Source organism: Bos grunniens, chromosome 9 (assembly GCF_055505025.1).
Source record: "Bos grunniens cultivar Pamir isolate PY7600 chromosome 9, Bosgru_T2T1.0, whole genome shotgun sequence".
Classification (NCBI taxonomy): domain Eukaryota; kingdom Metazoa; phylum Chordata; class Mammalia; order Artiodactyla; family Bovidae; genus Bos; species Bos grunniens.
This window is the reverse complement of record NC_141173.1, coordinates 23,838,763-23,857,881: the sequence shown is the minus strand read 5'-3', so window position 1 is coordinate 23,857,881 and position 19,119 is coordinate 23,838,763. Positions and strand designations below refer to the sequence as shown.

The 19,119-nt window shown below is 42.7% G+C and overlaps 2 protein-coding genes across 17 annotated transcripts in view; one reads left to right on the top strand and one right to left on the bottom strand.

The window, feature by feature from the left end:
• The window catches only part of DOP1A (DOP1 leucine zipper like protein A), a 131,027-nt gene extending 120,148 nt beyond the window's left edge, over positions 1 to 10,879 (bottom strand). For 3 of the 6 annotated variants that reach the window (XM_086316944.1, XM_086316938.1, XM_086316940.1), the window contains exon 1: positions 6,126 to 6,257. The gene's annotated coding sequence lies outside the window, so the exon portion shown is untranslated. Of the gene's footprint in view, positions 1 to 6,125; positions 6,258 to 10,751 lie in introns of those variants that run through there. The other 3 variants (XM_086316941.1, XM_086316942.1, XM_086316939.1) reach the window with 2 other exon arrangements.
• A 49-nt stretch (positions 10,880 to 10,928) lies between these two features.
• The window catches only part of UBE3D (ubiquitin protein ligase E3D), a 166,566-nt gene continuing 158,375 nt past the window's right edge, over positions 10,929 to 19,119 (top strand). For 7 of the 11 annotated variants that reach the window (XM_086316958.1, XM_086316953.1, XM_086316956.1 and 4 more), the window contains exon 1: positions 10,929 to 11,068. In XM_086316958.1, the coding sequence (XP_086173084.1) occupies positions 10,992 to 11,068 (77 nt within the window). In that variant the 5' untranslated portion in view covers positions 10,929 to 10,991. The remainder of the gene's footprint in view (positions 11,069 to 19,119) is intronic. The other 4 variants (XM_086316960.1, XM_086316959.1, XM_086316955.1 and 1 more) reach the window with 1 other exon arrangement.

Below are 19,119 nucleotides of genomic sequence, written 5' to 3'. Positions count from 1 at the left end.
TTTGTGGTATAAAAACATACAAAATTCCATGGAATTCCCTGGCGGTTCAGTGATTAGGACTCTGTACTTCCACTGCAAGGGGCACGGTTTGATCGCTGCGGGGAACGAAGATGCTGCATGCTGTGCAGTGCAGCCAAAAAATGAATAAATAAAACTAAAAAAACCAAAACTCCAGCCATCTGAAAAATATGATTGATGGCAATAACACATATCTTAAGAGTTTAAGGTAGCTTAGCTGATATTGGAGAAGGAAATGGCAACCCACTCCAGTATTCTTGCTTGGAGAATCCCAGGGACAGGGGAGCCTGGTGGGCTGCCGTCTATGGGGTTGCACAGAGTAGGACACGACTGAAGTGACTTAGCAGCAGCAGCAGCAGCTGATATTTTACAGTACCTTTCATAATATAACAGCACAAACAAAACCAGCTGGAAATGTAAGTGTACAAGGGAGTTTACATGTATAATGCAGTTTATGTATATAATGCAAAGGACCAAGTCTGGTGTGCTTCTGTAGTTTTTCAGACTATAGTCAGCTGTCACTTTTAAATGATAAGTTTATCTGCACTGCTTCTATTACGCTGCTTAATTTTATAGTATAGACACAGAAAAGAAACTTCCTGCTGGGGTGAAGGCTCTTTTATGAAATAAAAATATTCATCCAAAGTGCTCTTATCTTATTTTCAAATTGATGTTGTACCCCAGAACTTTCGATTAACAGTAATCTGACCCCTGACTGAGCACCAAGTTATTGCTCTGATAAACCTAGTATCACCAGTCAGGTAAATTAGTTTTTGGAAAATAGTAGTACCAAACTAAATAAGTCTATTCACCTGAATTCGTTGTTCATGAACACAAAATACTGGCAATTTAGACACTGAGCGCATCATACACATCTATGCCGGTAAATAACCTCAACTAGTTGAGATACACAGTGTATTCTATAGAACAAAAGTAGGGAATTCATTTTCTTGCCTCTTCATGTAAAACTCCATAAAAGAGGAGACTTTTTTTAAAAAGTGACTAAGTGACACTGAATCAGGTGAGGAAGTCATTCTCCCTTCCTTCCTTTTTCAGCTCCTCTGACTACTTCAGGATGTCTCAGATACCTGTTTTTTATTTATGGTGGTTACTTCAAGTTTCCTTTAAAAATTATGTTAATAATTCCACTGATAAATATGAAATAAGTATACAGAAAGTATTCACTAGAAGGAATGATGCTGAAGCTCCAATACTCTGGCCTCTTGATGCGAACAACTGACTCACTGGAAAAGACCCTGATGCTGGGAAAGACTGAAGGCGAAAGGAGAAGGGTGTGGCAGAGGATGAGATGGTTAGTAGCCATCAATGACTCCACAGACATGAATTTGAGCAAACTCCAGGAGATAGTGGAGGACAAAGACGCCTGGTGTGCTGCCGTCCATGGGGTCACAAAGAGTCAGAAAGACTTAACGACTGAACAACACAACAAATACAGGATGTATGCAGACATGGGTGAAAAGTTTGAAGATGATATAAGAATGATTTAAACAAGTTTGAGAAATACTGCACTTATCCATTTGGTCAACAAATAGAAGTGCTTACCATGAGCATGCCATTGGTTTTGCCATCATGAAGGATAGAAAAAAATGTTCAAAGAAATGTAAATCTGAAAGCCAGAAAGACGGCAAAAAAGATTCACAAAGTGGCGCTTGAGCTAGAACTTAATAGTTATGATTCACACATGTAGAAACAGGGAGAAATTCAAAGAGAACAAAGACATAACAATACAGGCCTGAGTGGTGGGTGACATGTTCCAAATCTTGATTGTGGTGGTGGTTACACGAGTGTGTATGTAATGTACACATAAAATGAGTGCACATTATTACATGTAAATTTTTCCTTGGTAAGTGTGATACCGTATCTTTGACCTATGCAATGAACAATCATTGAGGCTTCAGGCTTGGATATCTTGGGGAAGGGGAGGTAAACACAATACAAGAAGGGAAATCCCAATTTGGAGAAGGGGATCAAAAGTACTCACTTGCATATAATACATTTTCAATAAAAGCTGTACACAAAAATAGCAGTCCATACTTCAACAGTACGTGAACCGAGAACTTGCAGATGTAAAGGCTGGATTTAGAAAAGGCAGAAGAACCAGAGATCAAATTGCCAACATCTGCTGGATCACAGAAAAAGCAAGAGAATTCCACAAAAACATCTGCTTCACTGACTACTAAAGCTTTTGACTGTGTGGATCACAACAAACTGTGGAAAATTCTTAAAGAGATGGGAATACCAGACCGCCTTACCAACCTCCTGAGAAATCTGTATGCAGGTCAAGAAGCAACAGTCAGAACCGGATATGGAACAACAGACTGGTTCCAAATTGGGAAAGAGTACATCAAGGCTGTATTTTGTCACCCTGCTTATTTAATTTACATGCAGAGTACATCATGTGAAATGCTGGGCTGGATGAATCACAAGCTGGATCAAGATTGTGGGGAGAAATATCAATAACCTGAGATAAGCAGATGACACCATCCTAATGGCAGAAAGCGAAAAGGAACTAAAAATAAAAAGCCTCTTGACGAAGGTAAAAGAGGAAAAGTGCAAAAGCTGGCTTAAAACTCAACATTCAAAATACTAAGATTAAGGCATCTGGTCCCATCACTTCATGGCAAACAGATGGGGGAAAAGTGGAAACAGTGACAGACTTTATTTTCTTGGTCTCTAAAATCACTGTGGACAGTGACTGCAGCCACGAAATTAAAAGATGCTTGCTCCTTGAAAGAATATCTATGACAAATCTAGATAATGCATTAAAAAGTGGAGACATCACTTTGCCAAAAAAGGCCTGCCTAGTCAAAGCTATGGTTTTTCCAGTAGTCATGTATGGATGTGAGAGTTGGACCAGAGAAGGCTGAATGCTGAAGAACTGATGCTTTCAAACTATGGTGCTAGAGAAGACTCTTGAGTCCCTTGGACTGCAAGGAGATTAAACCAGTCAATTGTAAAGGAAATCAGTCCTAAATATTTATTGGAAGGACTGATGCTGAAGCTGAAGTTCCAATACTTTGGCCACCTGATGTGAAGAGCTGATTCACTGGAAAAGATCCTGATGCTGGGAAAGATTGAGGGCAGGAAAAGAAGGGGGCAACAGAGGATGAGATGGTTGGATGGCATCACTGACTCAATGAACATGAGTTTGAGCAAAGTCTGGGACATACTGAAGGACAGGGAAGCCTGTTGTGCTACAATGCAGTCCTTCGGGTCACAAAGAGTCAGACTTGACTGAGCGAGTGAACAATGACTACTACTTCTACTTAAGAGTTTCTTCTCAGAAAGAGAACTTACAAAAATGATGGCCTGCCTATTAAAAATAAATGCACTGTGCCTCATTCCCTCAAACAAAAGAGCACATTAACATATTAACAGTACTCACCCCTAACAAACTAACAAAGAATAGACAGAAGCAGCCACACTAGTTGTGTGCTACTGACACCTGACAGAATTTTGCAAAAGAGTTGGAGACTGTATTCAACACTTACATATTGTTCCTAAGCAATTTAGAAATAACTGCCTTAGACTTTACATTGTAACCTTTAACTTTTTCCAGAGATCTAGCTCTTAAAATTATTTAGTTATCAAGTACATTTCACGTGGTTTTTGTCACATTTCAGTTTTTAAGAATCCGTGACAAGTCTTTACTTGTCAAAACTTTATAATGCTACTCTTAATAAGATCAATAACTTAACCATAAAATCAAATTCCAAAATGAGGTAATTACAGTTATAGAGAAGCATCAAGAGGCCAGAAAAAAGAAGATGCCCTTCTGTCATAAATTAATGCATTAAAGTTCACAGTAACCCATGTGAATCCTTGTTACAGTACTAAGGCAAATAGAAGCCTTTTGGTCTAGCGAGTTGGCATTTGATCTTCATGCTCTAGCAAGCTTAAGCTGAAGGCCACAGAAGCATATAATGTAGGAAATTTTAGAGATGAAAGGGGAGTCTGCTCAACTACAGTAATTTTCAAATGGGTATTCTATGTAATTATACTCCAAGAGATGTTAACATGTTGGCCACGACAAAATTCGCTCTCTGGCCATGTACGTTTGAGAAATGCTTCGATAACCTTTTCCTGGAAGCTTCCACTCTGGAAGTTTATGTGTGTATTAGCACAGTAGGGCTAGAAGTCTTGTGGTTAAAAGCAAATGAAAAGTTAAGCCTGATCTAAACCAATGTTCTTCCATACTGAGCTTGCCTGGTAAGAATAAGGTAAAGAATCTGCCTGTGATGCAGAAGAACCAGGTTTGATCCGTGGATTGGGAAGATCCTCTGGAGGAGAGCATGGCAACCCACTCCAGTATTCTTGCCTGGAGAATCCCTAAGGACAGAGGAGCCTGGCAGGCTACAGTCCAAGGGGTTGCAAAGATTTGGACACGACTGAGCAGCTAAGCACAGGACATGCCTGCTCCCATATTATTTGCTACAGAACTCTGTTTGGAGGTAGTAAGAGCATTAATGGATTCAGAAGAGTGTTCAGGGAAAATAGTTTGGAAAACTCTGATTCTATGAAATTCTCTTAGATGACAAAACTGAGGCCTAGATAGATAACACCCGGTCAGCAGAACAAAGGTCTTGAATGAAATCTCTCCTTTCCAGACCAGAGTTCTTTCACGTAGTTTAACTACTAAATAGGACTTCTTTGACTGCATATACTCAAACATTTAATTCTGTCTGCCTGCAATGCGGGAGACCCGGGTTTGATCCCTCCGTTGGGAAGATCCGTGGAGAAGGAAATGGCACCCCACTCCAGTACCCTTGCCTGGAAAATTCCATGGACTGAGGAGCCTGATAGGCTACAAGTCCATGGGGTCACAAAGAGTCGGACACCACTGAGCGACTTCACTTTCACTTTATATTTACATTTTGTTTACGCTATTACATTTCCAGGTTTGTATATTAAGTTAGATATTTTTACTTCTTACAGTCTAGTCTCTGGCTCCTAATAATCAGGGTCACCCGGAGATCTGCTATTGTCTACTAAATTCTGGGGAATGATTTAGTTCTGAGCAGCTGAAAGTAATCATTTTAAAAGAAAGCACTGGTACTACAATTGGTTTTAATTTACTCTAGTTGTAACTTCTGTCAGCGCAAGGAAATAGCCGTTGTTTATCAGGTGAAGAGTCAGCACATAAAACTGACGTGTAATCCACAGTAAAACACAAGACATAATAATGTCTACATCAAGTCAGCCAATACCATCAAAACTAAGGGATCTTTGTCCTTCTACAGTTCAGGGCTTACTTGTCAGGCAAAAACTTAAGTTTCCTTTTTTGTATTTATTTTAAAAAATGTTTTGACTGCTTTAGTCTCCAGATTTTTCCCATCTTTCTTTCTCAAACCCTACAGAACTCTGTAAGTGTAGGAATAACCAAAACATAATGTATTTGACTTTAAAAGAGTAGTTGTGTGTTACTCCCCTTTCCTCCCCTGGGTAGGCGAGAATGAAGGAAAACTAACAAGTGACTATTGTTATGGTGCAACTTTAAAAGGCTTGAGAATCAAAGGTGATGCCTGTTAACAACTTCCTTATGACTAATGTGACTTCCTCTAATAAACTTCTACACTCCTTTCCAGCCCCCACCCCCCACCCTCTACATGGACTATTAACCAGGGCGGGCATTCTCGTCTCTTCAATCATGAACCCCTCCAAATGCAAGAGACAGTATGATGATGCCTCGATTCCAACAAAGAAGTGAGTCCGCGCGATCTGCTCACACAGGTGCGACCGCCGCCCCAACCCCGCGTACCGCGCGCCCCCTGCGCAGGAGGCTCGGCCCGGCCACCCGACGCCCCGGCTCCGCCTCTGGCCCCCGGGGCCCCGGGCCGCCCTCGCGCGGCCGCCGCCGCCCGGCCCCGGCCCGCCAGTCCCGCCTTCATGGAAACCACGGGGCGGGCGGCCGGCGGGTTTCGCGGCTTCCAGGCGGGGTTCAGGCGGCAACACCCCCGAGGCTACCGCGGGCGGACCAACCGGGCGTCCCAGCGGCTCAGGGACTAGCCGGGCCGGGGAGGCCGCTCCGAGCCGGAGGCCGCGGCCTCGCAGCCGCGCTGGGGGAGGCGGGGCGGGGACGCTGTTACCTGCCGGGGGCTCGGCCGCTCCTGCCGGCGCCGCTCTCCTGGCAACCGCGGCAGCGACACGGAGGTCGGGAGCCGGACGGCCTAGTGACAGCTCCCAGTGTGCACCGCGCCCGCGCCCACGCCGGCGTCGACGTCCGCGGCCCTCCATCCCCGCCCCCGGTCCGTTCCTCGCCTCCCGGCGCTCGTTGTCGCCGCAGCGCCCTCAAGCGGACTATCGCGGAAGCGGCCCATCGTCACCAATGAACCGAGTAGACCTGTAGCCGGTGTTTTCCATTCGCCGGTGTCAGCCTCATCAGGATGGATGAAGAGATGGAAGGGATGCTAGGAGTTGAAAATAACTTTTAAATATTCTTCAAGCAACGATTTAAGTGTTTATTTAAATTGTTTAACTGATTCCTCAATATTTAATGTGAGGAACTCCAAACCTAGAGAGATTAAAAGACTTGGGAAGTTAGAAAACAAATAGTTGCTATCACATTAGGAGCTATTCTGATTGCAGAACTCGAGAATCACGTAGTTACAAGGAGAATTGCACCCTGGTGCCTAAAATGTAGGGTCAAATATGGTTTCTTTTGCAAATGTGACTATATATCAAATATAACAATTCTTAAAAATAATCAAACATAAATTGTGAAGAGAATGCTGCATTAAGAATGTTACATAGGAAATTCCCAGCTGGTACAGTGCCTAGAATTCTGCACTTTTGCTGCCGTGATCCAAGTTCAAGCCCTGGTCTGGGAACTAAGATCCTGCAAGAGGCCCAGTGCACAAAAAAAAAAAGAAAAGAAAAAGAATGTTACATATTTCAATATATGTTAGTACTTAAGCACTTAATAGCCTTGAACATTAAAGGTGGAAGATAGGAGGAGCCAAAACAGTGGAGAAAAATAATAAATTAATATAGCATATATATATAAGGAAGAGAAAAGAGTTTTGTTTAAGCCAAATTGATGACCATAACCTCGGAGAGACAGATTCAAGAAGCACTTGAATTTTTCCACTGGACTACAAAATGGGGGTGGGTTATAAAGGCAGAAGGTCCCCAAATCATAAGATATTTGTCAATAATTAGGATTGGAGCTGACAAAGAAGGGTGCTTGTCATGTAAGGGTTGACTGAGGTCTGAAATGGTTACATAGTACAAGAGGAGAGCTTGAGACTATAAAGTTGCAACTGGCAGCTGCTGGCAGCAAGGCTCATTGGTGTCCTTGGATGTGATACAGTTCAGAAAATTTCTCAGTAATACAAGCACATGTCTGAAACCATGACCATGGTGGCCCTTTGGAATATCTGAACCACAAATCCTTGATTTTTTAATGCATTTTTTACTTTAATGGTTGAAGTAGATGTATGATGCTTTTTTTTTTTTTTGGCTATACTAGTTAGCACTTGGGATCTTAGTTCCCTGACCAGGGATTGAACCCATGCTCACTGCAGTGGAAGCACAGTCTTAATATCCCTGGATCACCAGGGAGATCCCCAGTGCATATTTAATAGGCCACAAATAGGCTGTTTGGGTTAGCCTAAAGTTCCAGTTAAATCATGTATTAGCCAGCATGTTTCTTAATATGTGAAATTTTCTTCCATCAAAACCATCATCTTTTGTCACCATGGAGATGAAATAGCAATAAACTTCTTTTAACTGTGCTTTTACCTTCATCCATGATTTTGAATTATTCTGATGGATACAGGAATTTGTGAGGCAAAACAATAAACTTTAATAACTCCAAATATGGATTTTAGAAAAAAATGTCTTGAACTAGTATCTTTAGGAACATGACTTTATTATTTGCTTACAAAATATTCAAATTAACCTGTTCAGTGTGTAATAATTATGACTTCAAAATGATAAAATGGAAAATCAATAAACATATTAATACAATTTTCTACATACAAGTAATCATTGTTTCTGGTTTTTTTTGTTTTTTTTTTTTAAGCCTCTTGTTTTAAAATAATCGTTATAATTCTACCTTGGCCTTACATTTTAATATTTTCCCATGATAAGTACTTACATTATACTGGATCCTTTACTGGGTCAAATGTTCCAAAATCATCTGCCAGTAGTGAGACAGGCCTGGGACCCGGGACCCTTTGCTGCAGTGCTGCAATGCTTGCTCCTGGACACACCTCTCCCCCAGCAACAAAATACAAACAAACTATATGGGACTAAAAGTAGCTCTGTGCATGTGCAGTTAGGGCAAATTCTGGACAAGAGATACAAAGAGACCAAAAAGTGGGAGACCACTCCCTCTTCCTGCAACAGGGGGCCCAATAAAGCCTTGCCTGGATTTCTTGTCTGGCTTCAGGTCAATTTCTATTCAGTAAGGATGCCAAGCGGAGAAGGCAATGGCACCCCACTCCAGTACTTTTGCCTGGAAAATCCTGTGGATGGAGGAGCCTGATGGGCTACAGTCCATGGGGTGGCTAGGAGTCGGACACGACTGAATGACTTCACTTTCACTTTTCACTTTCATGCATTGGAGAAGGAAATGGCAACCCACTCCAGTGTTCTTGCCCGGAGAATCCCAGGGACGGGGGAGCCTGGTGGGCTGCCGTCTCTGGGGTTGCACAGAGTCGGACACGACTGAAGCGACTTAGCAGCAGCAGCAGCAGCAGCAAGGATGCCAAGAACCCTAGCCAGTAACAGTAACAATGAGATTACAGATTTCCCTGAGTCCGTTTTTACTTTTGCAAAAGTGAAGAGTAGAAATGTACATATAGAGTCATTCTCATCTTCCTCTTTTCAAAAGTTATAGGAATGCTTATGGAGAGAGTGTGGAGAGAAGAGAACTCTTGCATTCTTGGAGGGAATACAAATTGATACAATCACCATGGAGAACAATTAAAGTTCCTTAAAAAACTAAAAACTACCAAATGACCTAACAATCCCACTACTAGGCATATATCCTGAGAAAACCATGTATCCTAATGTTCACTGCTGCTGCTGCTAAGTCACTTCAGTATATATATATATAATGTAAGGGCTTCCCTGGTAGCTCAGCTGGTAAAGAATCCGCTTGTAATGCAGGAGATCCTGCTTCGATTCCTGCGTCAGGAAGATTCCCTGGAGAAGGGCTAGGCTACCTAACTCCAGTATTCTTGGGTTTCCCTGGTGGCTCAGATGGTGAAGAATCTGCCTGCAATGTGGGAGACCTGGGTTCAATGTCTGGGTTGGGAAGATCTCTGGAGGGGGGCATGGCAACCCACTGCAGTATTCTTGCCTGGAGAATCCCCATGGACAGAGGAGCCTGGTGGATTACAGTCGATGGTGTCACATAAGAGTCGGACAAGACTGAGCAACTAAGCACAGCACAGCATATATTATGTAAATACTACTCTCTCTCTCTCTCTCTCTATATATATATGTATGTATGTATGTATGTGGAGAAGGAAATGGCAGCCCACTCCAGTGTTCTTGCCTGGAGAATCCCAGGGACGGGGGAGCCTGGTGGGCTGCCGTCTCTGGGGTCGCACAGAGTCGGACACGACTGAAGCAACTTAGCAGCAGCAGCAGCATGTATGTATGTATGTATGTATGTATGTATGTATGTATGTATATGGGGCTTCCTGGGTGGCTTAGTGGTAAAGAATCCTCCTGCAATACAGAAAATGCAGGAGACGCCACAGGTTTGATCCCTGGTTCAGGAAGATCCCCTGGAGGAAGGCATGGCAACCCACTCCAGTATTCTTGCCTGGAGAATCCCAGGGACAGAGGAACCTGGCAGGCTACAGTCCATAGGGTCACACAGAGTCGGACAAGCCTGAAGCCACGGAGCATGAATGCACACATGCATGTATATTTAGTGGGATTGCAAAGAGTCGGACAGAACTGAGCGACTGAAACACACACACACATATATGCTATCTTGTTTTTGAAGATATACACTACCATGTGTAAAACAGATAGCTAGTGGGAAGCAGCTGTATAGCACAGGGAACTTGGCTTAGTTCTCTGTTATGACCTAGAGGGGTAAGACTGGGGGAGACTCAAGAGGGAGGAGATACATATATATATATAGATAGATAGATAGATAGATACACTGACACACACATAGCTAATTCAGGTTGTTGTTCAGCAGAAACAAACACAACATTATAAAGCAATTATACTCTAATCAAAAAAAATAAAACATCAGAAACAAAATAACACAGGTTATGGGAATGCTTAATCCTGTGCTTCATGATACTGGACTTAACCACACTCTCTCTTGTGCAGACAACAGAGAACTTCTCAAAGTTTTGCAACCCTTTCCATTCTGGAGCCTTCTGGTCTAAATTGGGAAGCGGCAGCTAAGTCAGTCCTGGCCATTTGTTGCCTCAAGACAGAGGAGAACTATCAAACACAGACCAGGATTTATAAAAACAAAACAAAAAACCAAAGAGACTATAGTTCATTAAAACAAAACCAAATTCAAGGTAAAGTGCATCTGGGGTGAGGAATTGGGCTCTAGACCCTGCTGGGGATAAATGCTTGCCTACCCCTCTCGTCCAGTCTCATCTCTCCCCAAGCTACCCAAAGCAGTGTTCTGGGGTCCGACCTTGAAGGTCATTTACAGGGAGCCTGGTGCATCAGGTCGCGCCCTTAAGAAGCGGAGTGGAAGAACAGTTTGGCTTCCCCGTGCCCACCTTTTCTCTGAGCTCTGACCCAAAGGCCGGCTTTGAAAGCGCTCACTCTCACTGATGGAATCCTCGCGGCGGCGCGCTCTCCGCCCGGCAGGTGGCGCTGTGGGCTGGCGGGCACCCGAGCTCCAGGTCCTAGAGGCCCGCGCGGCCGCCACCGCGGCCGCGGTTCCTGCTCAAGCCGCACGTGCAGCCGCTTTCCGGCCCCGGTGGCCGGGTCTCCAGAGCTCTCGGCTGAGCGTCCGCATGGCGGCGGTTGCAGCGGAGGCGCGCGTGTTCCTGGAGGTGCGGAGACGGCTGCAGAGCGCGCTGCTGATTCTGGGGTAAGGCGGGCGGTGGAGTCTGGCCTCCCAGGCGCAGCCGTGCTCGCTTTAACGCCGCCCCGGCCGGCTCCGCCTCCCTCGGAAGGATAGGGTTTTGAATTTCTTTTTTCCAGTTGCTTAGAGCGAGCCTCTGGGTTCCTTAAAGTGGAGTACCCTCTCCACACATGCAAACCGCGCGCCCCGGTTGCCCACCCGGCCTCACCTTCTTCCCAGTTAGCATCACCCGGGGGCTTTCTAGAAATGCATGGTCTCAACCCCATAGCCGACCTGCTGAATCGGAACTTCACGATTCCCGGGATTCAGATGCACATTAAAGTTTGAGGATCCCTAATGTGCAACACTTTTGACAGTGCCCCATGCTTCCAACAAAACAGTGCAAAAAATACGTTGCCCCTTTGGGATCCTCGTTATCTGTTCTAATATGAGAATTTCCTATTTTGTAAATATACTCCTTTTGTTGTTGGTTTGGTTTCTGCACAAGCTGTTCTCTACGCAGAGGAACGCACGCACCCGTTCAATAAATGTGTCTTCCGTGAACAGCTAGCAAGGGTTTCAGGCTTCTTTTTGGAGCTGTTTCTTTCTTTCATATTCGTAGTTCCAAGAAGAAATCTGCAATAACTTGCTGTTCATTACACAGACATAAAACTTTCAGGAAAAGTGTTCTCCTGTTTGGTTTGGTGATGTATGGTACCTCGACTGTTCACTGTGACCACTGTTTCAAGTAGAGTGAGTTAGATGTTAAAATCCTGAGAAGTTGATTACACAGAACCACTCTGAAGGTAGACTTCACTCTGATGCTTAGCCTTCTCTTTCCCTGACACCAGCCAGGTACCCGGTGTAGTGGTTTTGGATTTGGCGTGAGCACTGGTTTCAATCCTAGCTTTACTTCACCAGAGTAGAATACTTTGATTTTTTTCAATTGTAAAATAGGGATTCTTTCTTTCTCTTTTTCTGCTGTGTCTTCCCTTTCTCAAATCATGAGTTCAAAGAAGTGCTTCATGTCCAATTCAAATTCACCTTGTAAAGTTATTCTGAGCCCAAAACCTTAGGCAAAAGGAAACAAGACAACATCCTTACTTCCCCTCATCAAAGGAACCCTTCATGCTTCCCCTGGATAACTCTTCCTTCTTTAAGCTAGTTAAGAAACCTAACGTTTCATTGTCCCTAGTGTTCTTTGGCTGTTGAGCTTTACCACCAGTCAATTGCTCCAACCCAAAAAGTAACTACTATTCTAATTTCATACAGCAAAGATCAGTTTGCCATTTCTTGAATCATGCATAAATGGATTCATATAGTATGTACTTGTTTGTTTCTGGTTTCTTCTACTGCGTTTCTGAGATTCATGTTTCATCTATTAATATGTTATCACATGGATCAATAGTCCGTTCATTTTTTTCCTACCAAGTAGTTTTCCACTGTATGAATATATGACAATTCATTATTCATTCTTCTATTGCTGGATATTTTGTGTGATTCTCAAGCCAACTTATTATGAATAAAACTTGTACATTGTTGTATTTATGCTGGGTCATAGGGTATGTGCTCAGCCGTGTCTGACTCTTTGCGGCCCCATTGACTGTAGCCCACCAGCCCCCTCTGCCCATGGAGCTTTCCAGGCAGAAATACTGGAGCGGGTTGCCACTTCCTACTCCAGGAGATCTTCCTGACCCAGGGATCAAATCCATATCTCTTGTGTCTCCTGCACTGGCAGGCAGATTCTTTATAACTAGTGCCATCTAGATGACTTTACTTAATGGGAAACTGCTGAAGGAAGTGTTCTCCAAAGCTGTTTATACCAGTTTATACTCTAGCCAGGAAAAAAAAAAAAAAGAATTCCAACAAATTCACTTTCTAGTCCGCATTTAGTGTTGTCAGTTTTGGGTTTTAGCTCATCTAGTGGATTAAAGTCGGAGAAGGCGATGGCACCCCACTCCAGTACTCTTGCCTGGAAAATCCCATGGATGGAGGAGCCTGGTGGGCTGCAGTCCATGGGGTCACTAGGAGTCTGACATGACTGAGCAACTTCACTTTCACTTTTCACTTTCCTGCATTGGAGAAGGAAATGGCAACCCACTCCAGTGTTCTTGCCTGGAGAATCCCAGGGACGGGGGAGCCTGGTGGGCTGCCGTCTCTGGGGTTGCACAGAGTCGGACACAACTGAAGCGACTTAGCAGCAGCAGCAGCAGCAGCAGCAGTGGATTAAAGTAGTATCTCATTGTCATTTTAATTTGTATTAATTAAATACAAGATTTATTAATTAAATACAAGATTAATTATGTTGGGCACCTTTTAATTTGCTTTTTGGTCATTCATATATGTTCTTTTGTCAAGTGTCTTCTAATATCAGGTTGTCTTATTGTTGAATTTTAAAGAGTTCTATGTATAGTCTGGAAATAAGATCTTTTTTGTTTGTGCCTTTGAGTATGAGACTATTCTCTCCCTATCTGTAGCTTATCTTTTAATTTTCTTAATAGTGCCTTTTGATGAACAGAAAGTCTTAAGCATAGTGAAGTCCAGTGTACTGCACCTTTTTTTCTTTAACAATTGGTGTTTTTTGTGTCTTAAGAAATCTTTGCCTACCTCCAAGTCGTAAGACTTTTTCCTATGTCTATTTTCTAGGAATTGCATTGTTTTACCATTTACATTTAGGTCTGTGATCATGTCAAATTACTTTTTGCATTTGGCATCAGGTAGGTGTCAAAGTTTTTTTTTTTTTTTAAGAATATCTCCATTTGTTCCATCACCGTTAATTAAATAGCTATCATTTCTTTCATTGAAATAACTCAGTATATTTGTCAGAAATCAGCTAACTACACTGTTTTCATGTTATGTCTTTTTTACCCTTTTTCTCTCAACCTGTGTCTTTATATGTAAAATTTTAAAAGCTTGTACTACATGGAGTTTAAAAAAAAATCCATTCTGACAGTCTCTTTATTTTAATTGGAATTTTTAGTCTATTTACAGTTAGTGTAAATGATATTATTATTCTTTTCCTAATCCTAAAAGAAATACTTCTAGCATCTCATCATTAAGTGTGATAATTTTGACTTTGGAAAAAGTCTGTTTGGTACATTGCATAGTCCCTTTCTGCTGCTGCTGCTGCTGCTAAGTCACTTCAGTCGTGTCCGACTCTGTTCGACCCCATAGACGGCAGTCCACCAGGCTCCACTGTCCCTGGGATTCTCCAGGCAAGAACACTGGAATGGGTTGCCATTTCCTTCTCCAATGCATGAAAGTGAAAAGTGAAAGTGAAGTCGCTCAGTCATGTCCGACTCTTTGAGACCCCATGGACTGTAGCCCACCAGGCTCCTCCGTCCATGGGATATTCCTAGTTTACTAAAGGTTTTCATCATGAATAGACATTGTGTTTTCTGTAATGATTTCTGCACGTATTGTGATGGTCCTATTTTTTTTTCCCTTTATTCTTTATATCTGTGAATTGCATTAGGAAAATCTATTTATGTTAAACCATCTTATCATTCCTGGGATAAACCTTGGCCATTCATTAAATCCAAGATGTTTACAGAGTTCCTGTTCTAGGGCCCAAACTAAGATTCTAGGTGCTAGGTACAGCTAGATGAAAATACAGCAAAGATGAAAGTATTTGCTCTCAATGAGCTTATAGTCTAATGGTGGCAAGAGGTGGGCCGAAAACACACAAATATAAACACACAAGGCTTTAGGAAAAGTAAAACAGAAAAAGGGATAGGGAAAAAAAATTCCAACCCTTTATTCCAAATGAAAAACTAACATTGGAACAATAAACTGAAAGGGGTGATGTTTGGAAATGTACGATACCCAGTGAAAGACTGTCACCCTCTGAGAGAACAGAAATAGGAAGGGGTGCTTGGTTCAGAGAGATGTGGATGGGCCGGTGGAGCACATAGTAAAGGCTATTACAGTGATGTGCTCTCCAGGAAATGGAAATAACCACCAGGAAATGACCTACTCCAGGAAAACCAATAACCTTCCTCCAGGAAAACCAACCAAACAAAAATCCTTTCTGATCTGCAGCATTTATTGATTCCTGAGGTGTAAATACTTTCACCGTAGATGATGTCAAACTACCAAAGTGAGGTCAGTTGGTTTGCATAATACCTGGAATTTTAACAACTGCCTCTAGCATATCACTGGGTCTTAGAGACCATTGAAAGGACCCTAGCTTGGACTCAGTGAGATGCGAAGTCATTAGGTAGGTTCAAGCAGTTTCTGAAAAAACACAAGAGAATAGTGACAAAAGCCTCACAGGTAAAAAGTGTGGGCAATTAGGGTCTCAAAAACTTTGTTTTGAAACAATCGTGAACTTGAGGGTAAGTTGCTGTCACTCTTGAATATTTTTTTTTACTCTGAATTTTCCTACAAATGAGAACATTCTCCTACACAACCAGCATGCAACTCTCAAAACTGGGAAATGTGTTACTGCTGTCTTACAGTCTGACCTTATTCTGGTGTTTCCAGTTGTCTACTTAATATCTATAAAAGCGAAGGAATCCAGTTCAGAGTGATGCCCTGCATCCCCATGTTTTCTTCATCTCTTTCAGTCTAGAAGATGTCCTCGGTTTTCCTTGACTTTAATGATACAACTTTGAAGATTCCAGCCCAATTATTTTGTAGAATATCCCTCCATTTGGTTTTGTCTTATGTTTCCTCAAGATTAGATTCAGGTTGTACATCTTTGGCAGGAATATCACAAAATTGATGCTGTGTTCTCATTGCATCCTGTGGCACATGATTTTGATTTATTCAATTAAAGTTCATGTTAACTTTGAGAACTTAAATAAGGTGGTATCTGCCAGGCTTCTTCACCATAAATTACCCTTTTTCTTTTCATTATCAATAAGTATTAATTGGAGAGCTGCTTTGAGAGTTTGGGAATGCCCTATTCCTCCTCATACTTTCATTTTATTCAGATTTATTTATTTATTATTATTTTTAGTTAAGGTACAGTCACTCAGTTATTTACACCCATCTCAGTATGGTGGTTGTGTTTCATTCAGTGGGTTACTTTTTTTTTTCCTCAAATTACAACCAGATATGGCCAGGGAAGTCCCTTCAAGATGATGTCTGTTTCTTTGCTTGTGTTTTTTTTTTTTTTTTTTTAGTCTTTGAGTTCTTCTTTACTTAGTTTCGGAGAAGGCAATGGCACCCCACTCCAGTACTTTGCCTGGAAAATCCCACGGATGGAGGAGCCTAGTGGGCTGCAGTCCATGGGGTCACTAAGAGTCAGACACGACTGAGCAACTTCCCTTTCACTTTTCAGTTTCATGCACTGGAGAAGGAAATGGCAACCCACTCCAGTGTTCTTGCCTGGAGAATCCCAGGGACGGGGGAGCCTGGTGGGCTGCCGTCTCTGGGGTCGCACAGAGTCGGACACGACTGAAGTGACTTAGCTTAGTTTACTTAGTTTCACAGTAAGATATTCCAGACTCAGGCTCATCTCATTCTTTTCTTGTCCCAATCCTGGATGTAGTTATTTTTTCCAAGGAACTCTGTTTTGTTTCTTTTTTTTTTTCCATTTGTTTTTAAGTAGAAAATGACCTTTAGAAACCAAGATCTGGGTATAGAGTGTGCTCATTACTATTGGAGTGTCACTTCTCCCAGACCCTCTACTAGACAGAACTAGTCTGTGTATGGCATATGTATTATGCTTATGTATTCATGTATAATATGTGTTTGTAAATATATCATAATACACCTATATTTATTAACTTTATTTATTACTTTGGTGCAAATGTAATTTTGGTTTTGAATTATGAATTTTATATCAAGTTGCTCAGTGTTGTCTGACTCTGTGACCCCACAAACTATACAGTCCATGGAATTCTCCAGGCCAGAATACTGGAGTGGGTAGCCTTTCCCTTCTCCAGGGGATATTCTCAACCAAGAGATCAAAGCCAGGTCTCCTGCTTTGCAGGTGGACTCTTTACCAACTGAGACACCAGGAAAGCCCTAAGAATACTGGAGTGGGTAGCCTATCCCTTCTCCAGTGGATCTTCCCAACCCAGGAATCAAACCAGGTTCTCCTGCATTGCAGGTGAATTCTTTACCAGCTGAGATACCAGGGAAGCCCTAGGAACCATTACAATCAATACATTTTTGCCAATGAGAAATAAGTTTGTTTATACCTATAGCATAAAAATCTGTGCTTGGGGATTGGACAAACTCTTGGAAAGCATTTTCTGCCTCCTGCTGGTTGTGGAAGCATTTTCCCTGCAAAAAATGTATTGGCAAGAGTTCATGGGAATATGGCAGATGAGGCAAAACTTCAAAGACCAATCTGTTCAACTTTGAAGCATTGATTGTGTGATGTGCAGTCAGGCCTTGTTGTGGAGAAGAATAGGGCCCTTTCTGCTGACCACTCCCTTTTGCAGGCATCCATCAGTTTGCTAAGCATAGTTCTCAGATGTAATGTTTTTGCCAGAGTTCAGAAAGCTGTAGTGGATCAAATGGGCAGCAGATCACCAAACAGTGGTGACCACTACCTTTTTTTTAGTGCAAGTTTGGCTTTGGGAAGTAGTTTGTAGCTTCTTCTCTGTCCAGCCATTGAGCTAGTTATCACCAGTTGTATAAAATCCATTTTTTGTTGCATGTCACAGTCCGATGAAGAAATGGTTCATTGTTGTGTAGAATAAGAGAAGACAGCACTTCAAAACAATGATTTCTTTGATGTTCAGTCAGCTCATGAGGCACTCACTTACCAAGCTTTTTCACCTTTCCACTTTGCTTCAAATGCTGAACGACTGTAGAATGCTTGATGTCCAGTTGTTCAGCAACTTCTCCTGAGGTTGTAAGAGGATCAGTTTCGATGATGCTCTCAGTTGGTTGTTGTCAACTTCTGATGCCCAGCCACTGCACTCCTCGTCTTCAAGGCTCATCTCCTTTGCAAAACTTCTTGAACCACCAGTGCGCCGCATGATCATGAGTAGTTCCTGGGCCATGTGTGTTGTTGGTGTTGCAAGTTGTTTCCACTGCTTTACAACCCATTTTGAATTCAAATAAAATCACTGGAATTTGCTTTTTCTGTAGCATCATTTCCATAGTCTAAAATAAAATAAATAGCAAGTAATAAATCATTGGCAAAAAATTGGGAATGTGCATTAAAATGATATATAACATAATCACATTTATTTAGAATGTAATCCAATATCAAATAGCAAATTTCAGCACTTGCAAAAGTGCAGGTACTTTTGCGCTAACCTAATATATGCATTGGAAATCATGATTTTGCCCAAGTATTTCAGATTCTAGTCTACTACCACAGGATCCATTGTGGTTTTCTCCCTTGCCCTCTTTGTAGCTGTTCTCCCACCATGCGAATCCTGGCTTCCACTATCCTCATGCCGTGTATTAGTATACTCGGTAAGTTTCACTCTGTGTAGAGTTTTCCACTGGCATTCTTTCCTACTTCCCTTCCCTCCACTCTTTATTGACACCCACCTCATCTGCTTGGCTCTGTTATGGACTAAATGTTTTGGTTCCCTGAGAATTCATATGCTGAAGCCCTAAACCCCAATGCCAGGGTGTTAGGAGATGGGGCCTGTGGGAGATAATCAGTTTTCAATGAGGTCATGAGGGTGGAGCCACTATGACGGGATTCCTGTCCTTAGAGGAAGACACACCAGAGTTTCCTATGCCTGCCAGATGAGGAGACAGAAGGCCAAGACGGAGGCCCTCTCCAAGAGCGGAGTCTGTCAGCTTCTTGATCTTGAACTTCCCAGACTCTGGAACCATAAGAAATCAATGTTGTTTAAGCCGTCCATTCTGTGGTGTGTTGTTATGGCCACCTGAGCAGACCAAGACGGGCCCAGAAACTCCATGGTGAGACGGGGCATCCTCTCTGGGCGGCCCTCCTGGCTGCCACTCTCCTCCCCCTGTGGGGTTTCTTACGTCTACCCCAGGCCGCGGTGGTGCTCCTGCCCTTGGTCAGGTGCCTACCTTTCTCTGCCCTGTGTAACTGAGTCTTTCGGGAAGGGGAAGGGATAGGGGGAAGTGTGGTAAGCCAGGGATAGGGGGCCGGAGACCTGGGAACCTGGTGGTTTCCTTTGAGACAC